General features: G+C 35.4%; 2 protein-coding genes across 2 annotated transcripts; both read left to right on the forward strand.

The window, feature by feature from the left end:
- The first annotated feature begins 4,006 nt into the window (after positions 1-4,006).
- Positions 4,007-4,893, forward strand: LOC142641006 (CLAVATA3/ESR (CLE)-related protein 5-like). The gene has a single exon (XM_075815359.1). It carries the CDS (start codon positions 4,093-4,095, stop codon positions 4,333-4,335), a length of 243 nt encoding a protein of 80 aa, XP_075671474.1. The 5' UTR covers positions 4,007-4,092; the 3' UTR covers positions 4,336-4,893.
- An 8,081-nt stretch (positions 4,894-12,974) lies between these two features.
- Positions 12,975-13,517, forward strand: LOC142639926 (uncharacterized). Its single transcript, XM_075814051.1, has one exon. The coding sequence runs from the start codon at positions 12,975-12,977 to the stop codon at positions 13,515-13,517; it is 543 nt and encodes a 180-aa protein (XP_075670166.1).
- Positions 13,518-19,108: the final 5,591 nt, after the last annotated feature.

The raw sequence follows: 19,108 nt of genomic DNA on the forward strand, positions 1-19,108 counted from the left end.
GGTGGTGGCAATGGGGATGTGCTGGATTATATATATATATATATATATATATATATTAGGTAATTAAAACAAGAATAAGCATAGAATTTGGATTTGCTTAAATAAATGAACAAGTGACGGATTCTTATTTGTGGAATACAAAGTGGTACAGGAAGAGTGGGATAGAAGATGTTGATTCTGTTTGTTTGTTTAGACCCCCTTAAAACAGATTGTTTAAACCTAGTAAATTAGCTAAGTATTTGCTTAGGTTAATTATGAGATTTAGGTTAAACAATAGTAAATCATATCATACACAACAGAAAAGTAAAAGATACAATGATATGATTATCCAAAAAAACCAATGAAACTAATTGTTTCAAGGTAAAAACCTAGGGAGAATTTGATCTAACTATCCTCAAGATAAACAGATCCATTAGAATAGAATGGAAGTTTACAAAAGATTTAACACCTAAATCTATTGCTAGCTCTAGTAGAACTTACTAACACGACCACGTGCAACTCCGACTCCATGGACTCTTCTATCCTGGACTTGCAGAACACAAGCTTCCATGCTTATGACATTGAGATCCCCCTTAAAGGTTTTAGATCATCAGCAGTTGTTGATCTTGTAGCAGGAACTTGATTCCACTAGATCTTGAATGTAGATCTCGTTTCGATAGACACTTGTAGAGTTAGAAGGTTACAGAAACCTTACAAATCTCACAGAAGTAACTCACAAGTCTTCCAAGGGCTTCTAAAACGTCATTAGGTTTTCCTTTTATACCTTACAGTGTTAGACTGAAATCCTAAACGTTTTTATGGGCTTGGGCCTGATTTAAAATCTGCAGAATTAATTTTTCTGCAATTTTCAATCGGTCGAGTCTAATTTTTTATTAGTCGAGCTTCACAAAACTGAACTTTCCTTTCTGTAGCTTGACTGTTTTTGAATCTTGATTTGTACAATCTTAAGCAAGGTCTCGCACCTAATCTACACATGTTTTTGTTTTCGATTTATCATCTTACACTGAATAAGAATCTAAACATTTAATCCTAAATATTTAGAACCTAACAGATTCTATTCTAGTTACCTATCTTACAAATTTATTAAGGGCTTGGGCCTTAGGATAGGTTTGGACCCAAATAACTCCTAACACTTGGTTTAATAGATCTAGCATGCATCTCCCTTGAAATTCAAGTTGGTATATCAATAATAATCTTATGAGTGTTGTTATCCCCAAGTCAATATAGTTTGTTGAACGGTATCCTCCATATTTATCAATAGGCAGCATTTGACGAAACTTTTCATACTTCATAGCATAGGTCCATTTTGCAAATTCAATTTCAGTAAAAGTAGCAATGGTTCAAATTCAAACTCAAACTAACAATGGTTAGAAACTCTTACAAGTGTTTGGTGGTTCACATGCATGAGGGTATACCGTTTGCATGTCCTTGCTTTTCTATTATGAGGGCATCTGATCACAGTGATCACACTTATTCTTTTTCCCCCCTACATTAACGCTGTGGTATTCTCTACATCATGAGCAGTAAAATTATACCGACTGGACCAACTTGTTCATATCCTAAAGGCCGCTTTCCATTCTCAGAGAGAGAGAGAGAGAGAGAGAAATGAATAGAGTAGGATGGTCCAAGCTGGCAAGCTATCATGGGTTGTTTGGTATAATTTTTAGGATAGATCTGAGCAATGCTTTATCACTATTTATTAACCTAGATATATTAGATTTTCCACTCCAAACGTGTGATATGGAACAACATGTTTAATTGGATAACCAAATCGGCATGAATCCGAAAGGATAAAATTTTTCGTCACTATCATGTGTGGATTGATACTCATCCTCACACATCTGCGCAACATTCATTGTCGATGACTAAGTGTATGATTGGATTCCACTAAAAACAGGTTTGCATTTAGCGTATGCATTTTTTCCCTGGTCTCTTGCACTGTTCATAGGACCCGCAAGTACGGAAAAATGTAAATCTAACTTTAAAACTGGGTCCCACGGCACTATTCATACATTTAAAAATGATTTTTCTACAATTTTTTTAGTTTTCAATTTTCAGCAATAAGCGGTATCCAAACAAACCCTAAAAACTAAAAATCATTGATAATTTATTATTAAATTTAAAGGTCAATTGCTGCCCGCTAAAAGTTAAAAATCATTGATAATTTATTCTTAGATTCAATGGTGAATTGCCGCCCATATGCCGATTTAAAAATACTAAAAGTGATAAAGCTTTATTTGAATCCTTTTTTCTCTCAGCTCTTAAACACTTTATTTATGCAGAGGTGTCAATTTGCCTACAAGGCGTTTGGCTATATTATTGATTGTCCTAAAAGTTTAAATTGTTATTGAAAATTTTGAACTATTCTTAGTTTTAAAATTTGGCTTGGACCGACCGGTTAAACTAAGAACCAAACCCTCAACTGCTCCAATAAAAATTGTAAAAATTAGTTGTTCAGCTACAAAAGCCACTGATTCAATGTGTAAAAGTTAAAAATCATTGATAATTTATTATTAGATTTAAAGGTCAATTGCTGCCCACTAAAAGTTAAAAATCATTGATAATTTATTCTTAGATTTAAGGGTGAATTGCCGTCCATATGCCGATTTAAAAATACTAAAAGTGATAAAGCTCTATTTGAATCATTTTCTCTCTCCACTCTTAAACACTTTATTTATGCAGATGTGTCAATTTGCCTACAATGCGCTTGGCTAAATTATTGATTGTCCTAAAAGTTTAAATTGTTATTGAAAATTTTGAATTATTCATAGTTTTAAAATTTGGCTTGGACCGACCGGTTAAACTGCAAACCAGACCCTCAACTGATCCAATAAAAATTGTAAAAATTAGTTGTTCAGCTATAAAAGCCACTGATTCAATGTGTAAAAGTTAAAAATCATTGATAATTTATTATTAGATTTAAAGGTCAATTGCTGCCCACTAAAAGTTAAAAATCATTGATAATTTATTCTTAGATTTAAGGGTGAATTGCCGCCCATATGCCAATTTAAAAATACTAAAAGTGATAAAGCTCTATTGGAATTCTTTTTCTCTCAGCTGTTAAACACTTTATTTATGCAGAGGTGTCAATTTGCTTACAATGCGCTTGGCTAAATTATTGATTGTCCTAAAAGTTTAAAGTGTTATTGAAAATTTTGAATTATTCATAATTTTAAAATTTGGCTTGTACCGACCGGTTAAACTGAGAACTAGACCCTCAACTGCTCCAATAAAAATTGTAAAAATTAGTTGTTTAGCTATAAAAGCCACTGATTCAATGTGTAAAAACTAAGAACCGAACCATTTTTCGGTTATTTGACCGTTCCGATTTTTAAAACCATTGAATTATTTAATTAAATAGGGGTTTGGTATAATATAATAACTCTTGTAATGGAATAAATTTTTTTTAATATAGAATAATTTTTTGTATTCATGTGCAATTACTATTCAATTAGTTGGTTGCATTTTTATTGCATTGCATAGTTATTACAATAATATAGACCACCACACACCATTGGCGCAATAATCATTTCACAAGTATAAGTGCTTGTAGGGTGTGGGGAGGCAAGTTAGGGCTAGAGTTCAAGTCTCCATTTAAAATTAATATATTTCTAAAAATAAAAAGTTTCCTTCTCCATTTATATTTTACAAGGATTTCGTATTGTAACAATCAAACTTATGAATAAAAATACTTCTATTACAACCGAGCACCAAACCAATCCAATAAAAAAAGTCCCAACCTGTAAAAAAAATGCTAAGAACTGATAAAAATTAGGAATCGAGTGCTTTTCTGGTTCTTTGACCATACCGATTTATAAAACCATAAAATCAATACAACCTTAAAGGCATGGAAATTTTGATTATAAAAAACAAAAACAAAATGATTGTGTATATGGATCAAGTGGCCTGATACCAATCCGAGTTCAAAGTATTCCACATCATCTTTCCACTAACAATAAACCGTGATCCTATTTTTGCTCTTATAAATAAGACGAGGTGTGACCTTCCATACCGCTTCATTCCATATTAATAGTTCAATCAGTCAATCTTATATACTTTAGCAGCTAGCTCCTTTTGTTGCCTAGTGACTTCATGGCTAATAGCATCATTCTTCGGGTGACTATACTTATAGTCATATTCTCCTCACTCTTCATGAGTTCACAGGCACGTATTCTTCACTGGCACAAGGTTTTGCAGAAAAACAAAGACAGCCAAAAACTTCTCCATTTAGGTTTTGATCTCTCCAAACTTGATCATTTTCAAAGGAGGTTAGTCGTGGAGACATATCATGACCAAGTTGTACCGGGAGGACCAGACCCTCAGCATCACTTGTAACCAGCATAAAACTATATATTCTAGTCACCAGCTTAAAGGGAGTGATTTTGGTTTTAGAACATGCTCATGCCCCCAATAGAATAATATTAAGTTTAGAGTTTAATTATCACAAATTTATTATGATCTTTTAATTTCTACCCCTAAAATCAAAATTAGTGGTTGAAACATGCAGAGCAACATACATCCTTCTCAAAAAAGCTCATAAAGTTGTGATAATATAATTCTAGACCTAGTTTTATTCTCTGTGAGGCAATAGTATTTATGTACTAAAAGCGCTCTCTTTTAAGCTAGTAACTACGTAGTCAAGGATGTCAAGATTCTCTCCATCAAGTCATGAGTTCGAGTTTGACTCTTCCTACTCGCATCCTTGGAGTTATTTTAGGCTTATCCTGATGTGTGTAATATATATGTATTAATATTTATAGTAAAGAGTGTTATTTTGCATGTTTCAATAACTAATGTATAAGCCTTAGTGTGTCATTGAGATGAATGAATCAACTGGATGTACTTCTGAATTCAGTGTCATGCTAATAAATGATATTCATCTTTGTTGTCTTCCGTTCTCATTTTCATGCTCGCTTTTCTATATCTTGATCTGTTTTTTTCGTTTTGATAAAATATTTTACGTAAAAATTCTTCAGATCATCCGAAGATAATAGTACAAACACCAATAGGTAAAAAAGGGTGGATGCCCGCTCTTATTCTATGTTTGATTGGAGTGAAAAGCATAAGATGAAAAAAGGGAGGAAATAAAATAGATGTTTTCTTCACTTTGGTTAAGAAGAGAATCATTTTTTTTTTAGTGTCTAGCTGTGTTTATAAAAATGCTTTAAAAATCATTTTCGGGTGTTTAAATCAAATGCATGAATATTAAGATTTTTGGGTTTATTATGATTTTGTATTGTTAAATACTTTGAACAATATTATTCAGTTCTTGTTAAAAATTAGTTTGATTTGATATAATAAATTTAATTATAATTTCAAGTATGTTTATACTAATGAAACAATTTTGATATAAAATTTTTTTTTAAAAATCATAATAGGTGCAGGGTAGGTTGTGAGTTGTGTGGCAGATTGACACGAAGTAGAATTTTGCAAGACGGGGATAAAGTAAGGTAGTTTGTCCCACCACGCGGGACAAGGTGAAATCTCCATCCTTTAGCTCCACTCTATTCCATTGCCATCCTTTCACCTCTCCAAGTGACTAACGTCAATTGCAAGCCCAATGTGTAGTTGATCTTAGGTTTCGTGGCTTGGGCCATCACACCAACGACCCCTACTCGCCACCACCAATGACCTTGTGTTTCTCAAATAAATTGAAAAGATAAAAGGGAAGGGGGAGGGGGGGGGTTCATGTGCAAGAAAGAGGGAGGGGAGTAATTTGGTTGTAAAACATTTTCGAAACTTCTAGATTGTGTTTTCTTTGTTAATCGAAAGTATTTTGTACTTTTCAGTTTAGACAAGATTTTACAACCAAAAAAATGCCGGTAATATTCTAAAACAATGTTTTACAATGAAACAAATGGAGACAATAATAATAACTGAACATGAATGTTAGGCAGTGAAATGTTAGGTTATTTTTGTTTTGTGCTAAAGAAGGCATGATTGAATTTGATTTGTTGTTACGAAAGGAACGATGACCCATGAAGTTGCTAAATTTGAGAACTCAGGAGAATGAATATTGTGATGTGAGAATTAAATGAATATTTGAAGTCGTAAGTATAAGCTTCTGTCCAGCGATGTTAGTCTTCCTTATGTACTTGGCTTCTCTGCACAGCACACGTAACACGGTCTCTTGTGCTTGTAAATACTAAATACTCCAAACCCATTTGCAAGACTTCCCAGTTCCCATAGAGCCAAAATAGGTGAAGACAATAAAACAAGAAAGTCTTATGCCACAACTCACACACTTTTCCCTTTCGGATTTTGGATTTTGGTGCAGACTTCAACCCCAAGTCGCAAACAATTTTGGGCCTAATTCCAATGCAAGCAGCAGCTCAGTGAAGAAAACTACGTACGAGCTTTGGTATTTCATATCCGTTTTGCTTCATTGTTTCGTCTAGTAAAGGAGGCCTTGGATTTCACCTTGTCCATGTACGTACGAATGTAATTTTTGTGCTTGATCAATTATAAACTACTCGACATTCCACACACTTAAGATAATGCGAGGTAGAACCCATTTCGTCTATTCCCGAGTAACTTGGCCATTGGTATTTTTGTGGTCCGAATTTGTGAAATTTATTTTGCTGATAAACTGAACTGGGCTGTAAAAAAAATTGGCCCCAAACCATATGTATTTCCTTTATTCGGGTGGAGAGATTTGTATTCCCACCCTTGACTTGAGAAAGGAATAGTAGAGTTAACAACATTGACATGACTAAATTAAATAGAGCTAAAAAAAGCAGCACATACCTGGATTGAACTTCTGCGGTGTAAAGATAGCTAAACCAATAATATTTCATCTAGGCTAGGGCTGGCATACTAGAATTATTAGTAGTCGTTAAATAGAAATTCTGACATCTTTTTTTCTTCTATATTGAAATACTGTCTCATTATAAGAATATGACAATTTTAACTTTGATTAATTCAGTTCAGCAATTAGTCTCTTACTGGTCTGAACTTCAAAATATTGGAGAAACTTGGAAACATGCATCCATACTGCTAAAGTTTGAAACAGAAAATAGATATTGCAATATACAAGTGAAAAAAGGTTTATTATGTCATAAAAATATAAATAAAGCTGTTGAGATTTGAGATATCCATTAATTAAGGAAAATAGGCATCCGTTTTAATTTGAATAGAAGGAGAAAAGAGAGATAATTAACTAGCTAGCTAGCCTGCAAAGCGGCCTTGCGTGAATGTGACAATAGTGGTTTTCTATCCATTGAGGAGTCAATGTTTTGAGGCCTAACTAACCCATATGGAGTAGGAACCAAGTGAATAAGTGAGAGACCCCTAGATTTAGTGGAGTCAGATATTTATTATTATTTTTTTAAGGGGAGCAAGCTAAATATATCAATAATATTGTTTCCATAAATAACACTCATATACATATATGTATTTATCCTTTAAATTATAATCGTAATTAATATTCTTTAAACATTTTAAAAATTGCATATTACAATAATTTTAGAAAACATAAAATATATACAAATCAATTAATTTTAATTAAAGTAAGTAATAAATCTTATTTTTCTTAAAATAAAGAATGTATTATAGGAGCTCTCGAAAAGGGAGGAAATGTAATATAAGATAATAAAAAATATATGAATATTTTTTTTAATTTTTATATATGGATGACAAGTAGAACGTGTCTCAAACTTACAACCATAAAAACCATTGATTTATTTTTCAAATAAAAAAAATCCATGCATTCTTATATTCCTAATTCTTTAAATGCCAAAAATTATAATAAAAAAAGGTTTGATTTTGGAAAAGAATATGAGCTTTTACTAAATAGATTTACTTATATATTTTTATGAATATATTCTTTAAAATTTAAATGCTTATAAGTTAATAAGTTAATAAGTTTATATATATATATACAATGAAGGGTGCATTGAATAAAATTCGAACATATATAATTCAAAATCGTATTAATAAAATCTACACGACTACACGTTTATGTACTCCTCCCTCAGTTGTTAGATTGTTTCATAATTTAATCTCAACCCCAAATCCAATATCCTGTTGTAACTCCCTGAATATTTTAATTTAAACTGTTTATCCCGAACTTGTGCCAAGACCTTAATCACTGAACCACGTCCCTTCATAAGGAACTTGGCATCTTGAGATGCAATCATAAAAGAGGGCATATAAAAGATTAGCTAGCCATATTTGGGCACCTCTTACATTATCGGATCTTGGGCCTATTCGTCTTATAAAAGACAGTATTCACGTAAAAAGGCCATGATTAGTCAAAGGATAGAATAGGATGCAAAATATTCAAGCCCATATTTTCCATGGGCGATAGTATGAAAAATATTCAACTATTCCATACCTACCCGAATTAAATTACTTTTTTATAGCGCAAAACTTAAGTACAGTACTTGGGTGCTATTTCTTAGATTTTCGTTTAAAGATTTTGTTATGTGAATTTTTTTTCATAAGATGTAAATGTATTTTTTAATTAAGCAACCACATGGTTGAATCTTAAAAATCTAAAAAACAACACCTAAGGTACTGTATTTTAATTTTGTCCATATATATATATATAACATAAAAGATGTAATACTTGGACAATCACTTGAGCCCCTTAATTTAGGTTCCTCAATATGGTTTTGAGACCCAATATACATGCTTTTGGCATTCCCCTTTATAGTATGCACAAGCCACATTGTTAGAGCATCCACATCAGTGGATGCATAAATGTACAAAATGGAAAAAAGTCACTAATTTTACACATTTTGAGCAAAAACACATGCACATCAGTGGGTGTAAACTCATCTATAAATACTGTAGCATGTGTATTTAATATCTTAATAGTTTTTTCTCTCTCTTCTCTACCTAACTCTCACCTCCCTCTCTCTCAGGCAAACAGCACAGCTCTCTCTTTCTCTCATCTCATCAATTTTTCTTCCTCTAGCTTCCGCCAATCGCCATCGCCACTGATGAGATCAAGGTCGAGCAAGCTGAGTCGTCAAACAAGTCCTTCGTCTACAACACGAACAGAGTTCTCCGACGGGTCCGTCGCCTAGAATCTCATGGGTTTTGATCCATTTTTGGTTGAACTTGAGGCCAGAGGCCTCGATCTCGCTCCAATCCGTTGGTTGTTGGTTTTTTTTTTTTCTGGTTTTTTGGTTAATTGTGGGTGTGGGTTGGTGGGTTATGATCTTGATCGGCTTGACTAGTCTAGTTCATTGGTGGGTTTTGATGATCTTGCCGCTGATTGGGTGGGTGATGATTTGGCTTAACTAGGTTTCGGGTTGGGTGGGTGATTAATGGGTTTCAGATTGAGTGGGTTTTCCTTGATGATGCTGGTTGGGTGGTGATGATGGTGGCTGGGTGGTGATGATGGTGGTGATGGTGGCTAGAGTGATCGTTGGTTGTGATGGACTGTGGGTCTGTGAGAGAGAGGGGCAGTGAGGGAGGGTATAATAAAAAATTGTAAAAGAATGAATATTTTATTGAATAAATGTGTAAAATAGATAAATTGATGTGGGTGTTTTATAAGAATAAGTGTGTAAAATAGAAAAAGTAGGTTTTTTCGTGTAAAATAGACGAGAATTTTGCATCCATTGATGTGGATGCTCTTAGGAATTTTTTACCCAATCCATCATTCATCTTTATATATGGATTCAAATATTTTGTTCTTCGGGGGCATACTTTGGAATATCATTCCACAATAAATGACAACAACGTACACACCAAGAAAATTCATCTACCATCTGTATGTTCACCTTATCATCATCAAGTGGCTCACTCATTAAAGGCATTCTCATACGGCTTGAGTGAGTATTTATTAATATTGATTGTGTCAAGAATCATGAAACTTGAAGGGAAACGAGGGACAAGACATTTACACCACATTTGAATGCTATGTGTACACTTTCCTTCTCATCAAAGAACCCATAAAATAAAAAGGCATTTGCCAAATGTGTGAGCAAGAATGCGTCGCTGAGATCATGCCAAGGACATGGCAAGTTGAGTGCATGCACCAAACAAAATTTATAAGGATTGACAAGGAATCGGATTTTACTAGTATATGGTAATGAGTATGCATGGGATTCAAAATGCCTTATGGTAGGTATTTTTGAAGAGTTTTAGAGCGGGAAAATTGAGGGAAAAAAAGTGTGAAAAATGAGCTTGGAGCTTGCTAAAGCATTTTAATATTATTGTTGTTGTTATTAGTTATTTAATAAATTAAATATTGGTCCTTAACTGGATTCAAATCTTCAACAACAAAAAATTCTTGTATTAGTGAAAGCCTTATTTTGTAGAATGTATAATTTTATTGAGAAATAATAATTAATTGAACAATTAATACATAATTTATGCATATTCAATTCTCAAATATAGTAAGTGCCAGCGTTATTTTAAAAAAAAAACTTGCTTGGAGGTCAGCGATGGCTGGATACTCATCCTTGTTAAAGTAGTTATTGTTAATGGCAACCATGATGAGAGCACTGCAGCCGTTAACTGGGAAAAAAAAAAAAAGCACATAACTTTGTATAAGATCGTAGATATACATAACTCTGGATAAGAACGATCGAAATTAAACTTTTCACTGAGTTGTAGAATCTTGAATCCTTCTAGGATAGTTATCTCTGGTGTGTTGCATAGAATAAATTAATTGTTGAGCATTATTACCCAAAGATGTAAGATTGCAATATAAGTCATTTGAGCACAAAAGCCAAATAAACATTTCTACAAAGTTTACCAATAATCCGTTGTGCACCTCGATCCAACTTGTTTCTTGGTACCACTAAAACAGCTTATCAACTACCTGTTTCCTATCTTTAATTTTTTTCCCATGTTAAAGACGTACTGCTCGTTTCTTTAACACAAGACATACATCTCAGTTAAGAATTTTGTTCTTATCCGAAATCGTAGAAAAATATTTTTTTTTTTTTAATTATTTGTTAAGAATTGAGCTTGAAAAAATTTGGGAATTCTAGAAAAAATATTCTCATTCTCGTATACTAATACTAAAATAGTGTTTCTCTCACGTCGTTAAGGTTGCTCTGCTAGGGTTTCTCTTCTAGGGTTCCTCAAGCAAAGTCGCTCGGCGTCGTGTGTAAAATTCCGTCCCTCCCCATGTGGAGGTTTCTCTGTTCCCTTCAGTCCTTGAGTCTGATAGGATGGCATGTTTTGTTTTTTATTTTCACTATTACAGTGTGGTGGGATCCTCTCTCTCAGTGATATGGCGAATATTGAAGATCTTTGGTCTTTTTTCTCACTGACAGAAGAAGAGAAGCATAGCACTGATGTACCTCGTAAAAAAGAGGTTACTATTGTTCGTTTGGCAGAACAATTTTTCACGAAAAGAGTGGTCAATGCAAAAGCAGTGGGTCGGACCTTTAAACCTCTGTGGAAGCTGGTTAGGGAGATGAAAATCAGGGATATTGGGGGCAATATTCTGTTGTTTGAATTTGATGATGCAATAGACTTAGAAAGAGTGCTGGAGTTTGAACCGTGGTCCTACGATAAAAGCATTGTCATTATGCGACATGCAGTGGATGCGGAGTCTGCCTTATCGTTAAACTTTGACTCAGTGACTTTTTGGGTGCAACTCCACAATGTCCCGGACAAGTGTCTTACTCAGGCAACGGGGGAAGCAGTGGGTAATAACATTGGGACTTTAGTTCAGGTAGTTGATCCGGAAGATGATGGGGAGGAAGGCGAGTTCTTGCGAATCTGGGTTACAATGGATATCACTAAGGCTCTCCCACAATGCTGCAAGTTGTGGTCAGATGGTGAGCATATTGGCTGGGAATTGCTCAAATTTGAATGGCTTCCTAATTTTTGCTATTGGTGTGGATGGCTTACACATAGTGAAAGAGACTATGAAGTGTGGATTCGGGGGAAGGGGAGTTTGAAAAAGGATGACCAACAGTACGGGGAGTGGATTCGTGACCCGGTGAGACAAACTTGAAAAATGGTTGTGGTGGTTGCTGGGACTTGGTAGGGTGCAAAGGTTTGGAAGAAGGGGCCGGCAATAGATAAAAATCAATCAATCCACAAGGTCTTGACCACCTGAGAAAGGAGTGCTTCCAATGTCGAGAGGGATGATGGGATGGACAGAGAAGTGAACGAGGTGACATCCATCGAGGCCGAACCTACAAGTGTGGTTTTCTCTAGTCATACAGTCCCTTTGAATGTTTTTAGTAATGGCATTGATGCGAGTATTGTGAACTTGGATAATGGACTAGATGAGGTGAGGAAACCATTACCTACTTTCATGCCCATGCAAAATTTTAGAAAGAATGAAGTAGGCACTGTCATCACACAGGGGCAGCATGGTATGTTTTCTTTTAATGCAACTTAGGGTCCTTTAACTGATATAACAAATCAGGCAGCCACACAGCCTATAACTAGCACTAGGAAAAAATGGGCAAGACTGTTGCATGAGGTGGGGGAATCTGATAATGGCAACGACATGGAGATCTAAGAAAATAGGCGTCCAAAGTTGGAGCCATCTGAACAGGCAGTTAAGAAAAAGAAACGAGTCAGTGCAATGGGTGGTGGGAACAAGGAAAAGTCTCAGGTGGTGGCTGGTATCCAGCACCACCAGTCACAATGAGTTGCCTTAGCTGGAATTGTCGTGGACTTGGGAACCCACAGACAGAAGCCGAACTTGCTGACTTGGTTGGGAAAAATGATCCCAAATGGTCTTCCTAATGGAGACTAAGGTTGATAAGGAGGTTGTTGAGAGAATTAGCCGTAAAATGCAGTACACAAATTTCTTTGTTGTTCCTCGTCATAATAGGGGCGGAGGTCTAGCTCTTTTGTGGAAAGATGACTTTGTGTTGGATGTTCTTACTTCTTCTGATAACCACATTGATGGGGTGGTGGATCAAGGAATGGATGACGCTTGGCGGTTCACGGGTTTTTGTGGAGACCTTGAAACTGCCAGCCGGGAAAATTCCTAGAATCTACTTAGAGATTTAAGCCAAAGACAATATTTACCTTGGGTTTGCATGGGGGATTTTAATGAGATTCTCGGACTTGAAGAGAAGCAAGGGTGGTTGGTTAGACCTGAAAGGCAAATGCAAGGTTTTCGGGATGCCTTGGATTTTTGTGGGTTTAAAGACCTTGGATTTAATGATTTCCCATTCACTTGGTGTAATAGAAGACCGGGGGATGACAATGTTGGGATTCGACTTGACTGTGGGGTAGCAACAGTGGATTGGTTTTTAAGGTTCCCAACTTCACATATCCACCATTTGGAGTGTTTTCATTCAGATAATAGACTGATCCTTCTAATCTCCGATGCCGAACAAAAAAGATTTTACAGGAAAGGGAGGCCGCTTCGATTTGAGGCAATGTGGGTAAAAGACAAGACTTGTGAGGAAGTGATTAAAGATTCATGGGCTAGTTTGGATGACACTAATCCGGCAAGAAATCTGTTAAGGAAGATTACTAGCTGCCAAGTCAACCTTCAGACTTGGAACCGGGTCACTTTTGGGCATGTAAGGACTACTTTGGCCAAGAAATTGAAGAAGTTGAGTTTTGCTGAATAGGCTGGTTTATACAGCACAGATTCGGTCCGTCGTGATGAAATTCAATTGCTTAAGGTGAAGGAGGAAACAATGTGGAAACAACGGTCCCATATTGAGTGGCTTAAGGAGGGTGACCAAAACACTAGGTATTTCTACTGTAGGGCAAACCAACGTAATAAACGCAATTACATTTTGGGTTTAGAAGATGAACATGGCCATTGGATAGAAGATGAGAACCATATGGGCAGATTGGCAAGCACTTATTTTGAGTCCATGTTTACCGCTTCGAATCCGGATGGTTTTGATGAAATTTTGAGTGGATTAACACCTACTGTCACAGCCGAGATGAATAATAGCTTGGATAGACCTTTCATTGCCGAAGAAGTACAAAAAGCCCTTCACCAAATGGCCCTGCTTACAGCCCCTGGTCTGGATGGTATGTCTCCTATTTTTTATAAATATTTTTGGCATATTGCTGGTAAAGATGTAACTGAGGTAGTCCTAAATGCTTTAAACTCAGGTTTTGTTCCAGATTCATTGAATTCCACTTTCATTGCTCTTATTTCTAAAATTAAAGACCCAAAGAAAGTCTTAGATTTTAGACCATTTAGCCTTTGTAATGTGGTCTACAAACTCGTTGCAAAGGTTTTGGTTAACCGTCTGAAATTGATTTTGCCCTATGTAGTGTCTAATTCATAAAGCGCTTTTCTTTCAGGGAGTCTTATTATTGATAATGTGTTGGTGGTTTTTGAGACCCTCCACTATTTAAAGCATCGAACCCAAGGGAAGTTGGGATATATGACTTTAAAGTTTGACATGAGCAAAGCTTATGATAGAGTGGAGTGAGATTCCTTGGAGAGGGCGATGTTGCATTTAGGGTTCTCTAGAAGATTTGTTGCTATCATTATGTCTTGCATCAAGTCAGTTTCGTATTCTGTTTTGCTTAATGGGGTTCTGGGCAGTTCTATAAAGCCAAGTAGGGGGTTACAGTAAGGTGATCCACTATTTCCATATTTATTCCTGGTGTGTGCAATGGGGCTACAAGGCTTGCTCCACAAAGCCGAGGCTGATGGGTCCCTCAGGGGGGTTACAATATGTAGGAACGGGCCTCGTGTCTCTCACTTGTTCTTTGCAGATGACAATGTACTCTTTTGTCGAGCAAAGGAATCAAAATGCCAGGTAATCCTTGATATCTTATCTGTCTATGAAAGGGGTTTGGGTCAAAAAATAAATAAAGATAAGACCAATATTTTCTTTAGCTCAAATACTTAACATGATCTTCAAGCCAGAATTCAACAACTTTTGGGAGTACCAGCTATTAGACAGTATGAAAAATATTTAGGGTTACCAACATTTGTGGGAAAAGCTAAGAAACAAGGGTTTGCTTATATCAAGGAACGAATATGGAAAAAGATTCAGGGATGGAAGGAGAAACTATTATCACAAGCTAGCAGGGAGGTGCTTATTAAGGCTCTGCTTGGGAGGAGGGAATGGAATGGAATGGAATGAAAAGAATAATTTTAGAATATTCTTCCCTTTCTTTGTTTGGGAGTTTTAATGGAGGGAATGGAAAGTTCATTCCTTTGTTTGGGAGTTTAAGTGGGAGGGAATGGAATGGATAGGAGAAAACACACATTCCTCTTTATTCCCTTAAAACCTCAAATTTTCATTTTCCCCTAAATTGGGACGAATGGGAGGGAATAGAATTAAATTTAATGAATTTTTTACTAAAACTCTCAAAATACCCCTATATATTCAACCATTTATTTTAAAATAGGGGTCTAATAGTAATATTGTCATAAAATGATTTCATTCCATTTCCTTCATGTTACTTCTAAACAAGATTACTTACATTCTATTCATTTTCATTACTTTCCATTCCTTTATTTTAAAACATCCAATCAAGGTTACTTAATTCCATTCCATTCCATTCTTTTCCATTCATTTCCCTTACTTAAATACATTCCATTCGATTCCATTCATTTTCATTTTCTTATGATCATTCCATTCCATTTCATTCCCTTCCCTTATGAACTCCCAAGCAAGTCGGTGATCCAAGCTATTCCAACTTATTCTATGAGCTATTTTAAGCTTCCCAAGGGTTTAATAAAGGAGATTGAGATTATGATCTAAAAATTTTGGTGGGGATATAGTGGTGATGGTAAAAAAGTGCATTGGGTAAAGTGGGAGCGCCTATGCCAAGGTAAGGATTTTGGAGGATTGGGTTTCAAGGAGATTGAGAAGTTCAATGAGGCTTTACTAGCCAAGCAAGTATGGCGGATGATGAAAAATCCGGACTCATTGTGCCATAGGGTCTTTAAAGCCCGATTTTTATGGATTGCTCCATTCTTGAAGCTTCAAGCTCGGCAAATGGGTCTTATGCATGGAAGAGTATATTAAGTGCCCAAAATGTGGTGCGGAAGGGTGTGGTGTGGCAAATTGGTGATGGCAAGACAGTGTGTATAAAGGAAGACAAATGGCTCCTGGATCAAGTCTATAAATCGGTGACCTCGCCCCTGCCTTCTATACCCCCTGATGCAAAGGTCAGCTTGCTCATTGATGAGGCAAATGGGAGTTGGAAAAATGAGGAAGTCCATCAAATGTTTCTGCCCCATGAAGCAAAGAAGATTTTGAGCATCCCCTTTAGCTCCAGATTGCCCCATTATAGCCTCATTTGGTTAAAAACTCCTTCAGGTATCTTTTCCACCCAAAGTGCTTATCAACTGTTGGATAATGAAACTTTAGCCAGCAGTCCTAGTAGCTCAAATCCACACCCCTAGAGACATCTTTAGAGAGGTGTATGGATGCTACGTACCCCCAATAAGGTGAAGCATTTTATTTGGCATGCTTACAACAACTCTCTTCCGACGTTGGACAACCTGTTTCACCGCCAAAGTGTCTCCTCTGTTTGCTGCAATATTTGTAATGCCCACCCTAAAGATATCTTGCATGTAGTGTGGGGTTGTACAGAGGTAGCCAATATGTGGAAGGAGCTTAGTTGGGCACAACTCTTGGTTTCCCCCCCTCCGGGGGATTTTACTAACCTTTTCTCTAGTTTTTTGCAGGTTAGAGAGGACTACAGAGTGGAAATATTCTCCATCACAGCTTGGATGCTCTGGAATCAAAGAAACTCAATACGCTTAGGACGTCCAACTCGGCCACTGAATCAAATTTTTCCTGAGGCTGGCATACTCCTACGTGACTTCCTTGAAGCTCATGATGAAGAACTAGTCACAGTTCAGATTCCAGTTCCAGTCCAAGCAAAATGGACTAGTCCGACATAGACAAGATATAAAGCCAACTTTGATGCCACTCTGTTCAAGCACAACGGCATAGCTGGCCCGGGAGTGATCATCTGCAACGTCAATGGTGCGGTCATTGGTGCCTTATCGATGCGTGTTCCACTTCCCTGGTCAATGGCAACAGTTGAAGCTTTAGCTTGTAGACGTGTTGTGCAGTTCGCCGCTGAGATTGGCCTCCATGAAGTGACTTTCGAAGGTGATGCAGCGGTGGTTATCAATGCAATTACCACTGGCACAATAGAACATTCCTCGTATGGTCATATCATTGGTGACATCCTTGCTCAAGTTGTCCTCTTCTCTTCATTTGAATTTTGTTATGTTAATCAGTCATGCAATAGAGTAGCAGATGCTCTGGCGAAACATGCAAAGTCAGGTCTAGATTTGCAAGTTTGGTTGGAAGACTGTCCTGAGGACATTGCCATTTTGGTTTTAGATGATGTTTCTTGATTTTTATATAGTTTCAATAAAAGCCCAGCCCAACTTTCGGGTTTCTTAATAAAAAAAAAATAAATAAAATAGTGAAATGAAAGGGAAAAAAATAATAAAAGTTAATAATAATAAATGTGTGTTTTTATAATGAGAAGTTGTTATTGGTTCTAATTTGAACTCATAATTTAAATTGTTTTTTTGCCCACCTATAACAATTAATAACAACCAACCACTTAGAATTTGTTGTAAAAAAATTTGTAAAAATTGTATGGACATAATATTTCTCTTTTATAACTAATAATTAAAAAATATATAATAGAGGAAAAAGTTGATTTTCATTAGATATAAAATTTCAAATTATATGAGCATTCATATTAGCTTGTATAATAATTTCTCTCTATTTTTGCATAAGAATCAACTTCTTCTTCTTTTTTTCTATTTTATATAACCACTTTTCAAAGCCCTCATATCATGTTGTCTATTTTACACTATATTTCATTAAAATATCATTTATTCTCCCAAACCATTAGAGAGAGAGAGAGAGAGAGAGAGAGAGAGAGATATTATCAATTTTCACAACTACAATATTTGTGTATATTTACATAGATACTATAGTTCTAATGCTATTTTACACAAATTTAGCAAAACATATGTAGATTTGTCGTCGTTAAATGTGTAAAATGGACCTCTTATACTATTTTGTATTAACTTACGTGAGTGCTCTAATGAAGTTAGATTTTTTATCAACTTGGAAATTATAAGATGAGTTTCAGTTAACTCAATTGGTAAACACTCTTATCGTCGAATAAAATATTTGGAGTTCTATTTCCGCTTACACCAAAAACTAATTAGTTTTTTTATCTGATAATAGAGAGCAATCATTAAAAGCAGCGCTATAGGTTGAAACTCTCCCTCTAAAAAAAAACTAAGAATTATAAAAGGAGGATTATTGACAATAAATATCGTGTTAATGTAATATAAAAACAAAGTGTATTATGATGGAAATACAACAAAAAAAAAAAAAATGACATCAATAAAACGTAATAATCACAATAGTAAAAAATGATTAAAAAAGAAAGAGAAGAAAGAAGTAGACTCCGTGTATTACAATAGGATAATATAAGTTATAAAAAATTATTTAAAAAAATTAAAGAAAGAAAAACAATTAAACTCTCATGGCTATATTTTCTATAAAAAATTTGAAAGGAAACGATATTAGACTTTATTAATTTAATAACACACCATACAAAGAAAAAGAAAAGATGAGCATTCTCCTTGTTCTTTTTTGTAGCACTAGCAAAAGCTAGAGCAACATGAATACATCATAAAGAAACGCTAACGAAGGATATGCTAACAAAATATTCTTATATCAGCTTGATATCCTCTTGAATCCAAGCCACTTCCAATTAAACAGATCCTATTTGAGTTCAAAAGATCCACTAATTTAGCAATAATTACATTCAACAAACTGTATTATGTAAATAGTAGCTTGTGATCATAAGCGTCAGAACAATTTCATATCATCCTTTACACAACACATTATATCTTCTTAGGAGTACAATTTTTGAGGGGGCAGAATCTATAACTTCCATAAACCAAATATGTATAGTCAACCTGAATGAGTTCCAAAATGAAGCCTTAAGTCAAATAGCTTGTGCTAAGAACATTCTCATAACAAGTGATTACATGATATGGTTTAAGAGGGATCAAAGGCCAAACTCAATTCTAGAAAGAGTTAAGATATGTGGGACTTCAATGCCTTATGTCAAACCCAATTTCTTCTTCAAATTTGCAAAACCATAAAAATCAAGTTGAGCTTCATAGAGAAACGAAACTAAGGCATCTTTTTTGCTCAACGAACAGCAGAGTTCATGAATTGTC

The sequence above is a fragment of the Castanea sativa genome, chromosome 6 (assembly GCF_040712315.1).
Source record: "Castanea sativa cultivar Marrone di Chiusa Pesio chromosome 6, ASM4071231v1".
Classification (NCBI taxonomy): domain Eukaryota; kingdom Viridiplantae; phylum Streptophyta; class Magnoliopsida; order Fagales; family Fagaceae; genus Castanea; species Castanea sativa.